Here is an 18,411-nt window from a genome sequence, read left to right as displayed (position 1 = left end):
AACAAGATGCCATGATTAAAAGCGCGTCAGTCAAACCTCAAACGATGGAGAACAACGTAGAAAACATGATGGAAATATTGCATCTACGTTTGTTTCATGTATTAATGTGAGGAAGGTTATAGCTTCCTCCTCGATCCACACACACCTGTCGCTGTTTTCTTGTCTCATCCGTGGAGAGGAAGTTTGAGTGATAAATAAGTCAAGTGCTTCACGAACGGCATCATTTATTGGCTAAATCTGCACTTTGAGCATGTTTTAATTGATTTACCAACTTTTCCAACACATCCAAGTGTAAAAAACTTTCAGGCCACATTTGAACTTTCAGTCTGAGGTTTCCACTGTTTCATTAGTTTACCAACTGAAAATAAAGATAAAAACAACACACTGAGTGAAAGAGAGTGAGAGTACTGATGTACCAAAATACTTTTTGTTGTATTGTCAAAATTGAATTTACATGCTATTTGTGGATTAATATGAAGAAAAATACCAGATTGCAACCAACTGAAACGTCTCCCGTGTGCCAAGCATGGAGGAGAGCGTCATAGAGTCGGTGTTTGTCTGTCATGGGCTACAGCAGAAACATGGCTGCTGTAAAGAGGACCGGCTCCTTATGTCGATATATAAACAGCCCATTCTAACTAAAACACAACAGTTGTTATTGTCAGGTGCTTATGCACCAAAGAAATCATAGATATTAATATTATATTCCACTTCTGCCAATATATCCAATATCCAATTACATATGCCATGGTGGGAAAAAAAAGCTTTGTGGAGCTCCGAGCAAGTGAGGCTGTGGACAGATGCTCTCCAGGCCCTTGGAAGAGAAAAATAAAGCAGCTAATGGCAGAGAGAGAGTGTGGGAGACACAGAGTGAGAGAGTAAATGGGGATGATGTGCATGATTATGCCCCAGTGTGGGTTTAATGTGACTTCTGAACCAGGTGTGTGTTTGTGCATATGAAGGTGGCGGAAATAATCAGTCTGAGGGATAAAAGAGACGTGTGACTGTGAGAGCAAGTGTGATGAAGCTTTGGGCTTTAGGGACAGGGCTCTCATTCCAAAGTGCACTAGCAATCTCTGCCTGACTTGTGGTGGGATGCTCGGAGTCACTTTATGTGACAGATAGTCTTTATCTGTTACCCACACAAGCTGCGGGTTGTTAACTGGGTCACAAGGGGAAAGACTAAAGTTATTACTAAACAAACAGAACAGGGGCGAGGAATAAAACGGAGTGAGTTGTGGCCAGGGTGAAGTCGTGCTTCTTATTGTGTGGATGGTTGGTAAGTATGTTTGCTTATGCCAATTAGAAAATCTCTGCTTGTACGTACACCATATGACAAAATGGTGTCGTGGGAGTGGCTGGACTAAATGACCAGCAGGGACAGGGGTGTGTTTGGTGTCAACCCGAGCTCGCTTGACCTCTTATTCTGAGTATAGTCTCCCTGCGGCTTCAGGAACACTGAAAAAAATCAATACAATATACCTTTATTGCTCGCATGAGAATAGAGACATTGTGCATTCGGTTTATCACAGGAAATCAGAGCATACAGTGCTTTCTGTGGTAAGTTCAAGTGAAGTAAAAAAGGGAGTCAAATGTGTAGATGACAACAAATGCCAATTAACTTCTAATCTGATAATATGGTTAAAAAAATGTCGAAAAAGCTCTTTACAAACAAACTTTACTCTTCTCAGTCATTCTGTGTCTCTGTTGGGTGTTTGCAGTTCGGGCAGACTGCCACGTCGACTTCTCTGGAAAGTGTCTACTGTGTAGCAGATGTGGATTTTGTTGAATGTCAAAACTGACAAGATGCAGCCGAAGCTGCTGTGGGGATTCCCTTCTCAGGTAAACATGCAAGCAAAGTATCTGCAATATTATCGTCTGTCTTCGGGGCATACACTTCGCTATGCTGGCCTTTGAAACCTTTAGCATGAGCAACAACTGAATCCAAAGCAGCTCTAGGAGAGCTGTTCTGCAGCTGAAGCTGACCTTTGACATTCCTGCAGAGGGATTGAAAGAGAAACGTTCACACGGATCAATAAAATATCATCATGTGGGTTGTGCTCTGTCAATCAGGCTCTCTCTGCGTCTGACTCACACATTGCACATCTCACATTGGAATTGACTTTACTAACAATATCCAAACACAAGACATTTCTTAGTGAGGAGGAAAAGAGCTAAAAGTTTCGACACTGGATCTACATTGACATACAGTGAAGATAGTCTCTCACTGCCTCAGTATTCATTATAACTATATCCTGCTGACGATGCCTTTCCCATGTCTGTTTTTACCCGTAGCTATCTTTGCCTCATCTCCCTCGTCAGCTCTCCCCCCCCCTCCCCCCCCTGTGTGCCTCACTTTTTCCTTTTCTCTTCCTCCACGTGAAGAGAATCAGAGCGCGATCTGAATCAGGCAGCGGAAACACTGAGTCATAAACAGCCCTCTACGCTCTTTCATTCATATCTACGCTTACATCCCATCTGGCTCAAGAGAGATATTTGGGGATAGGATGTGGGCGGAGGGCGGAAGCATGAAGCAATGAGAAGAAGTGAAAAATGGGAGGTGTGCAGAAAAGGAGGGTTAATGAGCATGTGTTTACCCCCCCTTTGCACAGTGAATCACAGAGAGAAAAATAGCACTCCTAATGGCCTGTGCAGGTCCCCTGTGCAGACGAGAAGAAATGGAAAAAGTGGTTGCAGGAATGCTTTTTATTGAGGGGATGCTGGGTCCTTCCCATGGAAGGGAGGTGAGATGGGCTGCGTCTGTCTGTCCGTTGGCTCGTAATTGAGGTTGGGAGGAGGGCGAGTGGGTGCAGAAGCACTCCAAAATAATCCTCCTCATGATTCATTTACATTGTTTTATTTTGGTTGGAAGGGATTTGAGGAGCTAGGACAGAGAGACAGCAGCAAAGCAAATCAGGAAGGGAGACTACATCTTAGAAGAGCTGCGAGAATCTATGTATGTGCATGCACTTAATCTCAGTCCCAGATGCTTTCTCATAATTGGCCTAATCTGTTCTTCTCACAGTCAGTTATTTACACAGACTGATAAAAGACTTCTAACTTTCATTCCCTTAGGTTGGACCGTTTTGTTCTATTTCCAGTGGTGCAAAACATATCTTCTGTTTTTATTTTTTTAATTCTCTCTGAGAATTCAAGATGGAATCTATCAGCTACGTGTTTGATGGTTCACAGAATGCAATGATCTCAAGTGCATCGTCCCAACACAATCAGTGAAGTATAAAAAGTAATTCTGACACAAGGATGTAGTAGCCACCACAATGGATGTATTATTAAATAGCAGCAGCCACAATGTAATTGCCCCTTCTATAAACTATACTGCGCATCAATACAAAGCATATCCAAATCACAAAAATTCAACCGTACCTAATAATTCCATGACAAATCAGTTTAATTCTCTCCTAATAATTGCCGTGCAATATTATGCAAATCTGTCTCCCAGGCAGTCGGTACTCTACACCAGGTTCTAGGGAAGCCATTCAGGAAACTTTCAATTATACTAAACTCTGCTGAGACGAGTAGACAAGCCTCTCTCTCTCTCTCTCTCCAGCGCTTTCGGCCACAATAGCTTTGGCACAAAGTTGACCGGCTAGCTACCGATCGTAGTGCCACGCCATAAAACCCTCTCTGACCATTTTAAGGTGATATCTTAATGTTTGTAGTCTGAGGCCTCATGTTGTATATGAGCAACAAGAAACAACCTCATAATATTCTGCATAACGACCACAATTATTTTGTTTGTGATCTAAAAATTCTTCTAAATAATGCAATTACAGAAGCATCTGGTCTCTTATCGCTGCCAGAAAATCCTGTGGAAAACTGAAGAAAAAAACCATGAGACCAATTGACGGAATTTTAACCCCGTCTAAATTAGCCACTGTTTTGGTTTACATTATGGTTTGGAATGAAACCTTTTTTCCAGTGACCAAGTACCCAAAATGACCAACCATTAGGTAGCAGCATCATGGTCAGCCATCCTAAATGCCTTTGTACATGGATTCATCTTTTCTTGTGACTTATTAGTTGAATGCAGTTTTATTTTTGTTCCTATCTCGTCTTCCCTCGAGATTAACGTGTGACAAAGGTAAAACTGCATACACTTGAACTCATTCTGCGCTGTGGCACTTGTTTTGTGAAAAAATGTAGGGCAAAAACATACACTCTCTGGAGAGAAAGATAAATTTACTCTCACTCTCTGCTTTAGGATCACAAATGGATACAAGAAACACACACACACACACACACACGAGTGCTCTAAATCCCCGCTGACATGTTTGACTTCTGAAGTATGTATGATAGCCTCTAGTTGATGAGCTGGTAAACAGTTAAATTACCCCCTAAAGCCAAACACAATGCATCACATTAGTAACTACCTGGAAGCAAATTTCAACAAATACAATGACTCAATACTGAGCAAAGCCCAGTAAAGAAAACACACTGTGTGCTAACAAGAGTCACTTCTGCTCTGCTCTACAAATGATACCTGAGCGATTCATGTGGAAACTGTATTTCAATCTGCCCCCAAACCAAAGCATGTACCGCATGTCTGTCTGGATTTAACTGGATGTTAAAACAGAAACTTTAAGAAAGACAAAAGAATAAATACTTTCATAACGAGCCATATCAAGTTCTCTCAGTTCTACAATCTCCACATTTGAATCATTGGCTTGAAAACGTAACAGCGCCTCAAAGCTATGAATAAACTGATTGAAATTTAGATTGTAGATTCACTTCAGGAAGAATCTGTCTTTTTATCATTCATTATTTGGGAACTCATTATTTGTTTAATGTTGTATGACAACCAAATTGACTTTGTTACACCTCCTGGGTATGCTTGTTTATTGGTTGTTTTGTCTTTTTAAATATATATGATGGTTTTATGCAGAATGTGAACGACGATATTTATTTAAAACGTGCCTAAAACAGCATGGTGAACTTGTCTTAGTGTACCACTGTGTACCAGAACTTCTTTGTACTGTGGTCCACTCTACTGTGATTCATGTAAACGAATGTATCTGATTTCTATGCTTCATATACATTAACTTAGTCCAACAATTACCAAAATACATGTTACTAGCAGCTAGTCAATACGTATTTTTGCATTTCACTTACCATATGGAATGACTGTGGCAAAAATCCAGGGCAGACATGATTTGTCTGAAGAACTTCCTGGCCTCTTTAGGCGTTAACCTGCCTTTCTTCACCAAGTAGTCAAACAGCTCACCACCAGACACATGTTCTAGCACAAGGTACCTGAGAAGGAAAAGAAAAATCAGTCCAAGAAATACAGATAACAGAAGGAGAAGAGCAGCATACAAATTGCACACGCATTAAAATAAAGATCTCACTTTCAGGGACAGGAACAACTGTTCCCCCCAGAGCCCTTTGAAAGGACCCCGAAGAAAGAGAGAAGCTCCTGACCTCAGAGGTCTGTAAGAACTGGAGCAATATGGGAAAAATAGTTCCCCTGACAGCTGGTTTACACAGACGAATCTCCCAAGACCAATGATCTGATCTCCCCAAACTCATATCCTGTTGACAGTTTATTTTTCATTGTGTCATCTGTAAGCTATTCCCACAGTCAGAGAGTCAAGCATGCAAACAGTGTTTCACTTATATGTGAAGGGTTCTGATTTAATATAAACTCTGCCTTGCATTACACGACAGGAAAATGAAAAAGTTGTGTGAAAAGCTCTTTGATATAAGGGATTTAGGAGCTTATAAATTTGGCTAAGGTACAGGCACTGTATGTAAGCTTCGCTGACAGTCTGTGTCTCAGCACTCGGTTAATCAAGCAAAAGAGACAAAGGAGAGGGAGAAAGAGATATGGGGGGGGGGGTCCTTGCTATACATATTCAGTGCTCATGTTGAAAGTTCTTTCTTTTATCTTCCTCAAACACACACACAGGTCCGTGCCATAGTATTTTCTACTGTCATTCTTCAGGTGGCCTTTGAGCTTGTGTGGCTGGGCTTGTGGAGAGGAAGTCTGCTCTGGGACTTCAAGGGGACAGGGAGGAGATTCATCTCTGCTGGCCCAGACCTTAGAGCTCCATCTGTGGGCTGCCCTGCCCCAGGCTGGCCCGCTCGTATATCCTGAACTGAAACTCCCTTCATCTTCACGAGGAAACTCAGACAGGCGGTGAAATTCTCTCTCTCTCTCTCTCTCTCTCTCTCTCTCTCTCTCTCTCTCTCTCTCTCTCTCTCTCTCTCTCTCTCTCTCTCTCTCTCTCTCTCTCTCTCTCTCTCTCTCTCTCTCTCTCTCTCTCTCTCTCTCTCTCTCTCTCTCTCTCTCTCTCTCAATACGTGTCTTCACGCTATTGTATTGATTACACCAAAGTATTGTATTCATCCACTAAACAACCCTTAAAAAGCTGGTATAGCATAAATAGTTTTGGCCTGTTTAACAATAGACCGTAGTATGTGAACACACAATACATTCATAAAAAGCATGGACCTTGCATTGAGAATTAACAGTTTCCAACATAATATAACTATGATTTAAATGCTTTATTTGTTTATTCATTGTAATGGTAGCACTTTGTTGTGGCTCTGAAAGGGAGCTAGTTAAATCACCAGACTTATCTCAACATACACACATTAGTTAAAAAGCTGGAGTGTAGAGTTTGAACAAAGTTGACTTTTACAAGACTGGGATGGTCCAATAAAGAAATGCTAACAAAATGAATTATGGGAATTGGAACCAGTGCGTGTAAAGTATCCACAATTTACGGAAGTGCAATACTAAATCAATGATGTCCCAATAAAACTTAAACGTCATTTTGGCTTCACTGTTTCCCAATGGTGGCCTTTTCCCAATAGGTCTTTTAAAAAACTTGTCTTGCATGTGTTGAAATTCATAATTTTATTACTGCAAAATCTGAAATAAATCAGCTCATAGCAGCACAATTAGAAATCAAGTGTACTTGTATATGTGTTAAGGTCTCTACTGAGCATTTTTCATTCTCAAAAGCATAATTTATTTCGATATCATGATGTGATCATTCATTCATTTTGAGGCAATGAAATGTCCATAAATAAAATATTGGTGGGCTATGTATCAAACTTCTCTCACCTCTTGCACACGCACCCACCCACCCACACCCACACACACACAGCTTGCAGTGGGATCTGTGCCAGCAGCATAATACTTCTCAACAGCTGTGGGACTGCTAGCTCAAAAACACAGTTTGTCCATCATTTATTGGCTTTCATGTGTAGATATCTGAGTAACAATCTCAATGGTTTTCATTTCAAACTTACATCGCTGATGTAAGTAGTACTAAGATGTACTCAGTGAAGCATGAATGTACTTAAGTCACTGCTGATTCAAATGTAAAGCAATTAGTCTCCTGTGACCCCAATGTCAAAAGTGATGAAGCAATGGGCACAAAATGTGATTCTAATAATCCAATTATACGATGAATCACAACATTCTGCTGTTCCTTTCATCTTAAAAGGACGACATGTACAGTACTGCATGTCCAATCGCATTTGGCCTGCGAGCTCGAGATGAGAACTAATTGACTTCAGTTGACCAACAGTCCTGTGTAGATCAAGAGGGATACTATAAGCTACTGATGGGCTTGTCACTCACCACTGTTAAAGTTCACCAACAGATCTGTATGTGTGCCGGCATGCGAGTTCTGCAGCAACCCAATGCGGCTGCCACACTCCATGGCTAATGTTTCTTAATGCAATGGTGTTGCCTCTGATAAGAGTGTCATGGTGTTTACATTAGGGAGACTTCCTCTCCCTATAAAGCGGTCCCCTAGCGCGCATGACCAAATTAAACGCTGCGTGCCAATACTAATGGAGTATCCGTCCCTCCAAGGCTGTGATGTTTGCCCTCGAATCATAATACACCAATCACAACTGCTCTGCGAGCCGACAGAAACAATGTGTGGCATTTTAAAGACGTTTTCATCCAAAAAATGTATTTAGTGTGTGAAGTAGGTTTATGATTTAATATCATTTGGCATGACTCACAACTGGTACACAATCCACGGGTGATACTTACAAGTATTTTTTATTTTCGTAGACATCATGTAGCTTTAAAACATGCGGGTGTTCTATGAGCTTCAGAATAGCTATTTCTCGCTCCACCTGTAGGAGAGAGGGATAAGCAGGGATGGGGGGGGGGGGAGAAAAAAAGAGATTTGATTCATGTAACATCAACACATTTATGTTCCCAAAAACACTCTAGGACCAATTGTCCTAATTTGCCCTCTTACACTGCAACTTTCCTCTCACTGCTGCCAAAACTGAAGTAGACGGGAGACAAACCGACTGACCCTGAAAGAGCCTGTGATGAGTTCTTGCCAATTGTTTTCTGAGGTCACCTGCGAAGGTCACTGTTAGAGAGACAAATCTGAGAGGCAGCAATCTGTAATAACACTTCCCACAACCACAGCAGACTGGCTCCAACGGAATAAATAAACCAATGAAAGCAGCTGACTGGCACTTTCTATACAGGACAGAGAAACACTTTGACCACACTGGTTGGCATCCAGGCCAGCAAGCACCGCTATCTCAGGCAGAAAATGTAGTTTGCTTCAAAAACGGAAGGAAAACAGGTTGTGTGAGTCTTATCTTACCAAAAGTGTGTCCTCTCCTCTCACACAAAACAAGTCAAGCTGAATACTTTGCAATCACATTTTATAGTCCAGTGGTTTGCTTGAGGTGAACACGAATCAGTTTGGTTTGATAAGAAGCATGAAGTAGTATAACTTGTCAGAGACAGACATCCCACATTTGAACATGTCCACTAAGAGTACCAGACTGCTGGTGAATTGGGGTCAGTGTCCACTCATTTACATCAACGTCTCCCAGAAGAAGAACGCAGTATATGAACACAACACTGTGTCCAGAGCAAGCAGACGGCTGAGTCCACACAAGTTCTGTTTTTATTTTTGCTTACACAGCTGCTGAGAGACATATACAGTTTTGCCGGTTAGAGCTGTATTTCACCAAAATCAAGCAGATCAGTTTGGATTTGTGTCAGCATCTCCGGAGAGCCGCAGTCAGCGTGTACAGCTCTGGAAACCAGCATGGAACCCACTTCGACAGAAGCCACCGCTAATCTTCAGCCCCCTGGTGCTGCTCTCCTGCTCTGCTTGCGGTTATCTGCTCATCCGTCTCCTCCACCTTTCCCGTCCATCCTCTCCACCACCCTCCGCGTCTGGCTTCGACTGACAATGATGGAGATGAAAGGACAGTGCGAGTTAAAGGCTCCTGTGCCTCATCTCAATCTCATCAAAGTCAATTTCACTTTGTCACTTGCCTGTGACAGCCTTCACGCTGCTTTAATGTCACACTCATCGTCGCCTAACTTCATGAACACTCATGTGGAATGAAGTCAAAGCTCTGATCTGCCAGCTCACTCTGTTTTTGTTAAACTCCCACAAAGTTGTATGCTTGACCGGGCGTGAAATCAGGTTCGCCCCCTTTAATTATGCTCTCACATTGTTTTTCATCTCAGAAAAGCTTGTATTTGTGATTAGCCTACTGTCAGCTCAGGTATTGTACCCTATCTTGACACACTTTTGATAGTTATTTCTGCCCAAATAGCAGCATCCCCATCTCCACTCTTTATCAAGTGTGTGATAAAAACCTCCTGAATTAGCTTACACTCAGTCACTGCAGAGGAAAATACACTGCGGTGCAAACTGGTGTTGAAGCCGCAGGCAAGAAAATGTCACGGGACTTTAAACTAGGCACAGCCAGGCTCACCGCTTGTCTAGAAAGGGTAAAGTGGTAAATGCGTAATTAGCATTAGCATGGAGTATCAGTGGGAGTAACGGCTAGGCTAATCAGGGCTAATCCAGAGACTAATGAGCGCTATCAGCGGCAGTACACCGGGCATCTTTCACACCTGAGGCTAAAGTGTGTTATTAAGAATGAGCTCATGGTGGATAGCTAGCTAGCTAGTTAGCTAGCAGCAGGGCTCCCTGCAGAGAGACTAATGCTACCCAGGACTCAGGGAGAGATGAGCTGTCGAAATGCTACAGAGCCAGCAGCTGGCTTCTTAAGCTTCCTCTAAGCGCCTCCTTTTAGTTAATTGAAATAAGAGAAATGAGGCTTAATGTGAAGACTTAACTGTACAACTGCCTGCTTATTGCAAGATTAGCTGTTGATTAACACACTAATGCAAATCTGTGGAGCAACCCTTGCTCTACAGTTTCATTAAATGATTATCTGTCAAAAGAAATGATCTGACAATTGCATTTGCTTCCTTTTTGCAGGTGGAAAAACACCAACTACAATGCCTTTGTACACACACGCAGTTACTAACTGTTTGCTCACTCCTTATTCAAAGCCACAAACTCACACACACCTCCATAACTTCATGGTAGTATAAATGCCAGGTGGTCATCTGCTTTCCTGGCTTCTGTACATGGCTCCACACTCTCTCATTAAGTTTCACATCTGTGAGTGTGGACAGCTCCCCCCATATCTCCATGGCACTTCATTAAGCCTTTATTAGCAGCCGTTTGGACACCTTTCACCAAGACGCACAAGCACATGGACAGATGGACGGTTGGTCAGATGAACACACAGCTGCTCTTCTCATCTTTCTTGTGTTCTTCGTGCGTTCAGTAGTTCAATATATTGCCAATTTGCTACATTTTTCCAAAACCACCGCATCAAAAACCAGAGGCGAACGAAATTGAACCCAAATTAGATATTTGACGGGGAGATAATTTGTTTTGTAAAGTACAGTGGTTGTGGAGTCGACATCATTAGCAGGAGATCTCAGAACAGGAGCCTATTAGTGGGTGGGCTGATTGGCAACGCTTTGACACACAGGGTTCCCTATCAGTGTCATATCCTGCCACACTAAATAAATCAATATGTTGGAACAGTGGTAATTCCTTTTAAGGGGATAACCACACACAAAAAACAACAACACAATGTCTTACTGCCAGGCTCCAAGAAACTGCGTTCTTTTCCTCCATATTAAAAGCTAGAATAGCACTCTCTTCACCCTGGAATTTAATTTTGATGTTGTGTTTGAAAGTGCGCCTGATGTGATTTATTACTTGTAATTATGGTGTAATTTGCAGGTGCAGATGATATTTTATAATCGAAAAAGGAAACTACGCATGAGAGAGGGACTGCACAGACAAATGAGGCAAAGCAGTCGCCGGTGCTCACATGTGTCGCATCAAATTCAAAGGATTAGAGCCAGTTTAGCATAGTTCCATCAGCTCGCTATTGATTCTTTAAATTACAGCCCTGGATCTGAATGGCTGAATGGACGAGCAAGCAAATGACTGGCAACATCAATAGTTTCATCGCTGTGGCTGAGAGTCCAGTGATAGAGGACAGAGGATCACAGGCAGGCAGGCAACAACAAAGACGCAAAGAGATTAGATTCATGTCACACATGTCAGAGCAACCGAACAGAGAAACCATCCCAGGATCTCGGAGGGGAAAATATTGGATCACAGGCTCTGTCATCTCTCACTCTCCACTTATTGCATCTCGCGCCCTTTCTGTCTCACGCACACAGAAGGAAAACACAGACATTTCTGTCACCTCCCCCAGGCGAGCGGGTGAATGGTCCCTTGATACTGAGATCTGAGGATCAAAGTCAACAGGGCAGCCATGTGTGTCAGATAAAGAAACGTGGGTGGCGATGCTAACATAGGAGCTACCCTGCATGCAAGAGCTGCTGGGTGGATAGAAAAACCAAAGAGAGACGGAGGAAAGATGAGTGAATGTGAGAGGGATGTTTCCCCGGAGCAACGGCTCCAGACATCCTGCTGACACTGCCTGGCCTGATGCGCGCCCTCCCGTCTTCCATTCGGCGAATTATCGTTCATGTGGGAATCAACGATACAGCCCTCCACCAGTCCGAGTTGACCAAGATGGATTTTACAAATCTTTTAAGCTTTTTAAACAGCTGTGGACTGTCTGTTTTTATCAGTGGTCCAAGTCCAACACTCGGCCGTGGATCACAGCGGTTCAGCAGAGTCCTCAGCCTCCACACCTGGCTCCAGGCCGCCTGCAGGACCAACAACGTGAGCTTCATTGACAATTTTAATCTGTTTTGGGGCCGCTCTTCCGCTTTTAAGAAGGATGGTATTCATTTTAACAAGCTGGGTAGCCGCCTGCTAGCGGCTAATTTACAGTATGCTGTTCACTCCCATTCACATGATTGACTGTTTACACCTGGATCCCCTGTCCGCTGTCACTCTTCCTCTACGATAATTCATCAGCCGCATTCATCCCCTACAAGCAACACCAGCTCCCCCTGGCGGCATGGAGGATCTCCAGCCTCTAACGTAACTTCCACTCCACGACCCATGAGCATTCCCGTGAGAATCACAGACTCGCGCTCACGCCCTAGTTATGGTCGGTTTCGAGGTGCTGCACGAGTGATCCGTCCTATTGCACATACCCCCAAAGCTTCCTGTGCTGATGACGACACAGTGTCTTCCCCCATCAAATTGTGTCTGATTAATGCACGCTCTATAACAAACAAGGCTCACATTTTAAATGACTTGTTCACAAGTCATAATTTGGCTTTTTTATTTCTGACCGAGACCTGGCAACAGAATATGGAATGCATCCATTTCAATGAACTCTGCCCTGTGGACTGTTCTTATGTTGGGACACCGCGTCTGACAGGCCGCGGTGGAGGCCTCGCCGTGGTCTGGAAGAATCAGTTTTCCTGCCACTTGGGGAGCACAGAATCCTATGCTACTTTTGAACTACAGCTGACTAAAGTGGGCCGGCAAAAGCCGTTTTACTGTTTTTTAATTTACCGACCTCCAGGTCCTGCAGGTCAGTTTTTATCAGAATTCACAGACTTTCTGACCTCTATTATCAAGCTAGACAAAGTGCTTCTGGTTGGTGATTTTAACCTGCATGTCAATGATACCACAGACTGTATAGCTACTGAGTTTCTCAATATTACTGAATCTTTTAATTTCACGCAACATGTTTCTGGCGCCACTCACAGGGGTGGTCACACCTTGGACCTTGTGTTTTCTCTGGGTCTTGATATTGATAATACCCGTTGTGAGGACCTATTGATCAGTGACCATAAATGTATTTTCTTTGATCTTTCTGTCAATGCTGACCCCTTGTGTCTGAAACAAACATTCCACTCACGCATTATTACTCAGAGTACAGCTGATCAGTTCTCTATGCACTTCTGCTGTGACTTTTACACAAATCTCAATGATGTTGAACACTTGATACAGTCATTTAATGAACATTGCACCACTTTGCTGGATAAAGTGGCACCTCTTAAGGAAAGGACCAGGGCTGCCTATAACACTACTCCGTGGATGACAGAAGCTGTGTGCAGCGTGAGACAGAAGTGTCGCAGGGCAGAGCGGCTCTGGAAAGCTACTGGGCTAGAAGTGCATCGTTTATATCTCAAAGACCTAAGAGTTTCTTTTAATACCACAGTAAAGGAAGCTAGAACTGCTTATTTTGCCAACCTAATCTCTTCTTCAAAGAAAAATCCCAAGATTCTGTTTGACACAATTAGAGGAATTGTTTCACCACCTGTCTCCACTGTACCATGCTATTCTGTTGACGATTGCAACAAATTCCTGATCTATTTTAATGATAAGGTAACAGGTATTAGGTCTGGCATTCAGCCTGGGATCTGTTCGGCTACTTGTAGCTCCTCGCAATCTCCTGCTGTTATGGGCTCTTTCCAGCCTATCAGCCTTCAAGACCTGATGGACTTAATTAACAAAACAAAGCCATCATCTTGCCCTCTGGATATAATTCCATCCTCTCTATTTAAGAACGTTCTGTTAACTATTGGCCCTGCAGTAACATCTATTGTCAATTCCTCATTGTCTACAGGAATTGTCCCTTCCTATTTCAAACATGCCACTATCCAGCCCATATTAAAGAAACCTAACTTAGATCCAGCTTTGCCCATGAACTACAGGCCCATATCAAAACTGCCTTTCCTGTCCAAACTTTTAGAGAAAGTGGTGGCCAAACAACTTACTGCTGCACTGGAGAGGCACAACATGTACGACAAGTTCCAGTCTGGGTTTCGTAAGCAACACTCTACTGAAACCGCTCTCCTGAGGGTTTCAAATGACATTCTCATGTGTGCTGATGCAGGTGACTGCTCTGTGTTAGTTCTTCTGGACCTAAGTTCTGCATTTGACACTGTAGACCATGACATCCTGATTAAGAGGCTACGTGATTGGGTGGGCATAACTGGCATAGCGTTAGACTGGTTTACATCTTACCTCAGTGACAGAAGTTTCAATGTCTCTGTGGGTGCTTTTGTGTCTGTTACCTCTCCACTGTCTTGTGGTGTACCGCAGGGCTCGGTTCTGGGGCCTCTGCTATTTTCCCTTTATCTGTTACCTTTGGGACCGATCATAAAAAGCTATAATGTGTCCTATCACTTATATGCAGACGACATCCAACTTCATCTGTCATTCAAACCCAGCGAGGCATTCACATTAACTAGGCTCCTGGACTGTGTCAATGCCATCAGAGACTGGACGGCAGAAAACTGCCTGCAACTCAACGACTCTAAGACGGAGGTCCTAGTTATTGCTCCAGAGGAGTTTGTCCCCATGATCAGGCAGATTATTAGTCCTCTCTCCTCTGCTTCCCATTGCAACCTGCGCAATCTTGGGATTTTCTTTGATCGCTCCATGTCATTTGACCCTCATGTTAAGCAGCTGTCCAGGTCATGTTTCTTCCATCTAAGAAATATCAGTAAACTGAGATCTGTATTATCAACGCCTGAATTAGAAATGATCATACACACATTTATCTCCTCTCGCATTGACTACTGCAACTCACTTTTCACATCACTCAGTGTATCTGCTCTTAACCGTCTGCAGGTCATCCAAAACGCTGCCGCCAGATTACTCACCAGGACAAACCGACGGTCTCACATCACCCCCGTACTCCGATCTCTCCACTGGCTCCCTGTAGCATCTCGGATACACTTCAAAATTCTCACCATCACTTACAGAGCACTTCACGGTCAGGCTCCGACTTATGTAGCTGATCTACTTCGCCCCTATTCACCCGCCCGCACTCTCAGGTCAAACGCTCTAGGTCTTCTGTCAGTCCCACGCACATGATTTAAGACCTGTGGTGACCGAGCCTTTGAGGCAGTGGCCCCGAGGCTCTGGAATGCTCTGCCTGCAACTCTACGCCTCGCAGATACTGTGGATACTTTTAAAAGCCAGCTCAAAACCCACCTGTTTAGGCTGGCGTTTGTGTAAAAGTAAACCCATGTCCTAGACCTGCTCTTAATATTTGTTTTACATTTTTATTTTATTTTTATTTTATTCTTTAACATTTTTTATTCACTCTGTGTATGTAATTTATTGACCCTAGGGTCACATTGTGTTTTTTATGCTTTTAAATGTCTGCTCTGTTAAGCACTTTGTGATAGTACTGTCTGTGAAAAGCGCTATATAAATAAAATTCATTCATTCATTCATTCATAAGCCATGTAATTCCATGCAATGGAGGAGACTAAAAAAAAAAAAAGTATAAAAGATAGACAGAAAGAGAGCACGGTGGCAGTGCCAGCTCGTACCCCCTTGAGTCTTGCAGCCTCTTTTGCTGCTAATTAACACAACATGGGGAAAGGATAACCTTTTTAGCAGCGCCGTACACCAAACAGCCCACGGAGAGTAAAGTGATAACAGGTAAAGCAATGAGGCGGCAATGTGAGGAGCTAAAAGCATGTGACAATCAAGGAAATAAGAGAACATTACAGACAAATTATCAGGTGGAAAATATAAATATATTTGTACCATATTGCTCGAGGTTTCAACAGCTTTACATACAGTCAATCACAGCATTTTAAAGAGTACGCTTCTGAATGATGGTTTTATGACTCGTCCTATTTATGATTAAACAATTGTATTTCAAACAGAATACACTTTAAGACCTTTTTACCTACTTTAACTTGATATACAACAAGCCTATATAAAATCTTCTTCCTCTAAAATCATTTTTGTTATCATGTCAAACCAGTGAAATAATTGAGACGTTTTACAGCTCATTTTACAACCTGGTGCAATTTATTACTCAACTAGACATTCATATAATCTTCATCTTCCTTAACATCGTACTAGCAGAGGTCATTTTTCAATAACATATAGTGGTCTAAACTTAGAACTGAAAGAAATCTTTCTTAAATGTCAAAGTCCTACGAATTTTGATTAATTTATCTTATTTATAATCTTAATCCAAGACATTGTAAATACACCCTTTTGGGCCTTCTTTTCTGCATTTTACTTTCCTTCATTAATTGTAACTCATTGGTTTGATTTGACCTTTCGTTAAAAGGAGTAGGGTGTAGTGGATAAACCATATCAGATAACATATGGGTGAAGGAGAAATAAGGTGGAGTGGGCAATGGCTGGAGAGAAGGAGACGAGGGTCCAACTGTCAGTGAGCAGAAGGGGAGGAGACGGCACAGCTTGGCTACTGGCACACAGACAAAGCCAGTCAGCTCGTCGTCCATTCATACTTGTGACATGTGGACACATTAACGCATGATGCAAACACACTGTACACACACGCCACTGACCACGGCAAGCCTCGAGCCACCTCCATCCATCCATCCATCCATATGTCGGTCAGCGAGCTAGTGAGGCAGAATCTGTGTTTTCTGCCAGGAACAGAGGGTAGCCAAGCTGGTGTGTATGCATGCGTGTGTGTATCTTTGTGCACGTGCTTACACATGCATGTAAATGCCAAGAAGTTTAGTGTTTGTAGAGTGCTGTATGTCAGTCTTTGTGACTGGGAGAGAGGGACATCAGTTTCAAGGGCACACACACACACACACACACACACACACACACACACACACACACACACACACACACACACACACACACACACACACACACACACACACACACACACACACACACACACACACACACACACACACACACACACACACACACACACACACACACCCCGGGTCCCCAAGAAGTGTCTTCAGGTGCTCTTCCTCCACTTGGTTTGCAGGACATGGCCACTACCTTCAAGGTGATATTAACATGTGTTCGAGCATGTTTATCCAAAATTGGTTTCAAAATTGACAGAAGGCTCAGGGCGATGGATTGAACAGTCTTTGGTGAGGGAGCGTGTGTTAGGTAGTTGTGTTATCTCCCACTGCTGAGTCAGCCCCACTGAGAGCAAAACAAAATCAAATCACATTTGTACGATTCTATTCGAGTCAAAATATCTCTCTTACTTTTATCCTTCTGCGTTTATCGCTTTCCCTCTCCACCCTGTGGACCTCACAAATACACAAAACGCATGTGTGCACACGCAAACACACACTGCAGCAGGTTATTCTGATAATCACTGTATCAGTCATCCTTTGTGAAGAGGAGGTAAATTCCCTACACGGGGGAGTTTGATCAATGCCAGAGACATGCAAATCGATGAGGACATAGTCTCTGCTAGCTCGCTAGTCCTTATCCTTTATCCATCTCCCACCCTTTTAAATCTTCATCATTACCCCTTCCCACCCAAGACTAATTCTGACACTCCTCTTCCATCTTCTCTCCTAGCCTGCATATATTCTCTTTTTCTCTCATTCTATCTTTCTAATCATGTCAATGACGTGTGCCTGTACTGCTGACAGATCCATCAGGCTGACACTTAGACCAGTGGCGGGCCACATCATTTCACACTAACGGACATGTCCCTGGATAACCTTGGTCATAATAGAGTCTAATGGCAGAGATGCTCCACACCCTGGGGTCAAAGGGTATAATCATGAACCTCTTCAAACATACTGCATGGTGGGACGGAGTGGGACAGGCTGGGAGAGGGTAAAAGGTGTGTGTCTGTGTGCGTTAATGGCCGTGAATGTCTTTGTGCAACAGCCATGTGCAGAATAAGAGATTTATCAGTGACGGACAGGCAGCGGATCCCTTTGGTAGCCATGTTTATGTGTTGAGCGACTGAAGTGTCTTCATGTCAACTCGTCCGTCACTCACTCCCTAAGTGAGGGATATTTTACGTGAGAGGTTTGGTAAGCTGACCTTGGATCGTGTGCAGATCTGACATGTGGATTAATGAACTGGTTTTTGACAGACTCAAGAGAAAGTGCAGAACTGAATAAAAATAGTTGTAACACTTGTACTGGTTTTGGTGAATGTAAAGTTATGTGAAAACAAATTAAATTAAAAGAAAGTGAGTAATGAACACGTACTGAAGACTATTTACTGCAATAATTCAGACGGATGGCACTAATTAGCTTATAGGGATTCTCCCACTCAACTAATTATCTCCACATATGAATACACGGCCTATTCACTGACACATGAGCCTGGTCAATAGTTAAGCGGGCAGAGGAGTCAATACTGGAAAGACAACAGGTCAGGAGGTAAGACTGGTCAACTGAAAACA

General features: G+C 43.0%; 1 protein-coding gene across 1 annotated transcript in view; it reads right to left on the bottom strand.

Moving 5' to 3' along the window:
- The window catches only part of brsk2a (BR serine/threonine kinase 2a), a gene marked incomplete at both ends in the record, with an annotated part of 151,721 nt that overhangs the window by 35,902 nt on the left and 97,408 nt on the right, over positions 1 to 18,411 (bottom strand). The window contains 2 exons of the mRNA XM_079265979.1: positions 5,131 to 5,271; positions 8,036 to 8,121. Of these exons, the coding sequence (XP_079122105.1) occupies positions 5,131 to 5,271; positions 8,036 to 8,121 (227 nt within the window). The remainder of the gene's footprint in view (positions 1 to 5,130; positions 5,272 to 8,035; positions 8,122 to 18,411) is intronic.

The sequence above is a fragment of the Melanostigma gelatinosum genome (genome assembly GCF_949748355.1).
Source record: "Melanostigma gelatinosum genome assembly, chromosome: 1".
Classification (NCBI taxonomy): domain Eukaryota; kingdom Metazoa; phylum Chordata; class Actinopteri; order Perciformes; family Zoarcidae; genus Melanostigma; species Melanostigma gelatinosum.
This window is presented reverse-complemented; position numbering and strand designations above follow the sequence as displayed.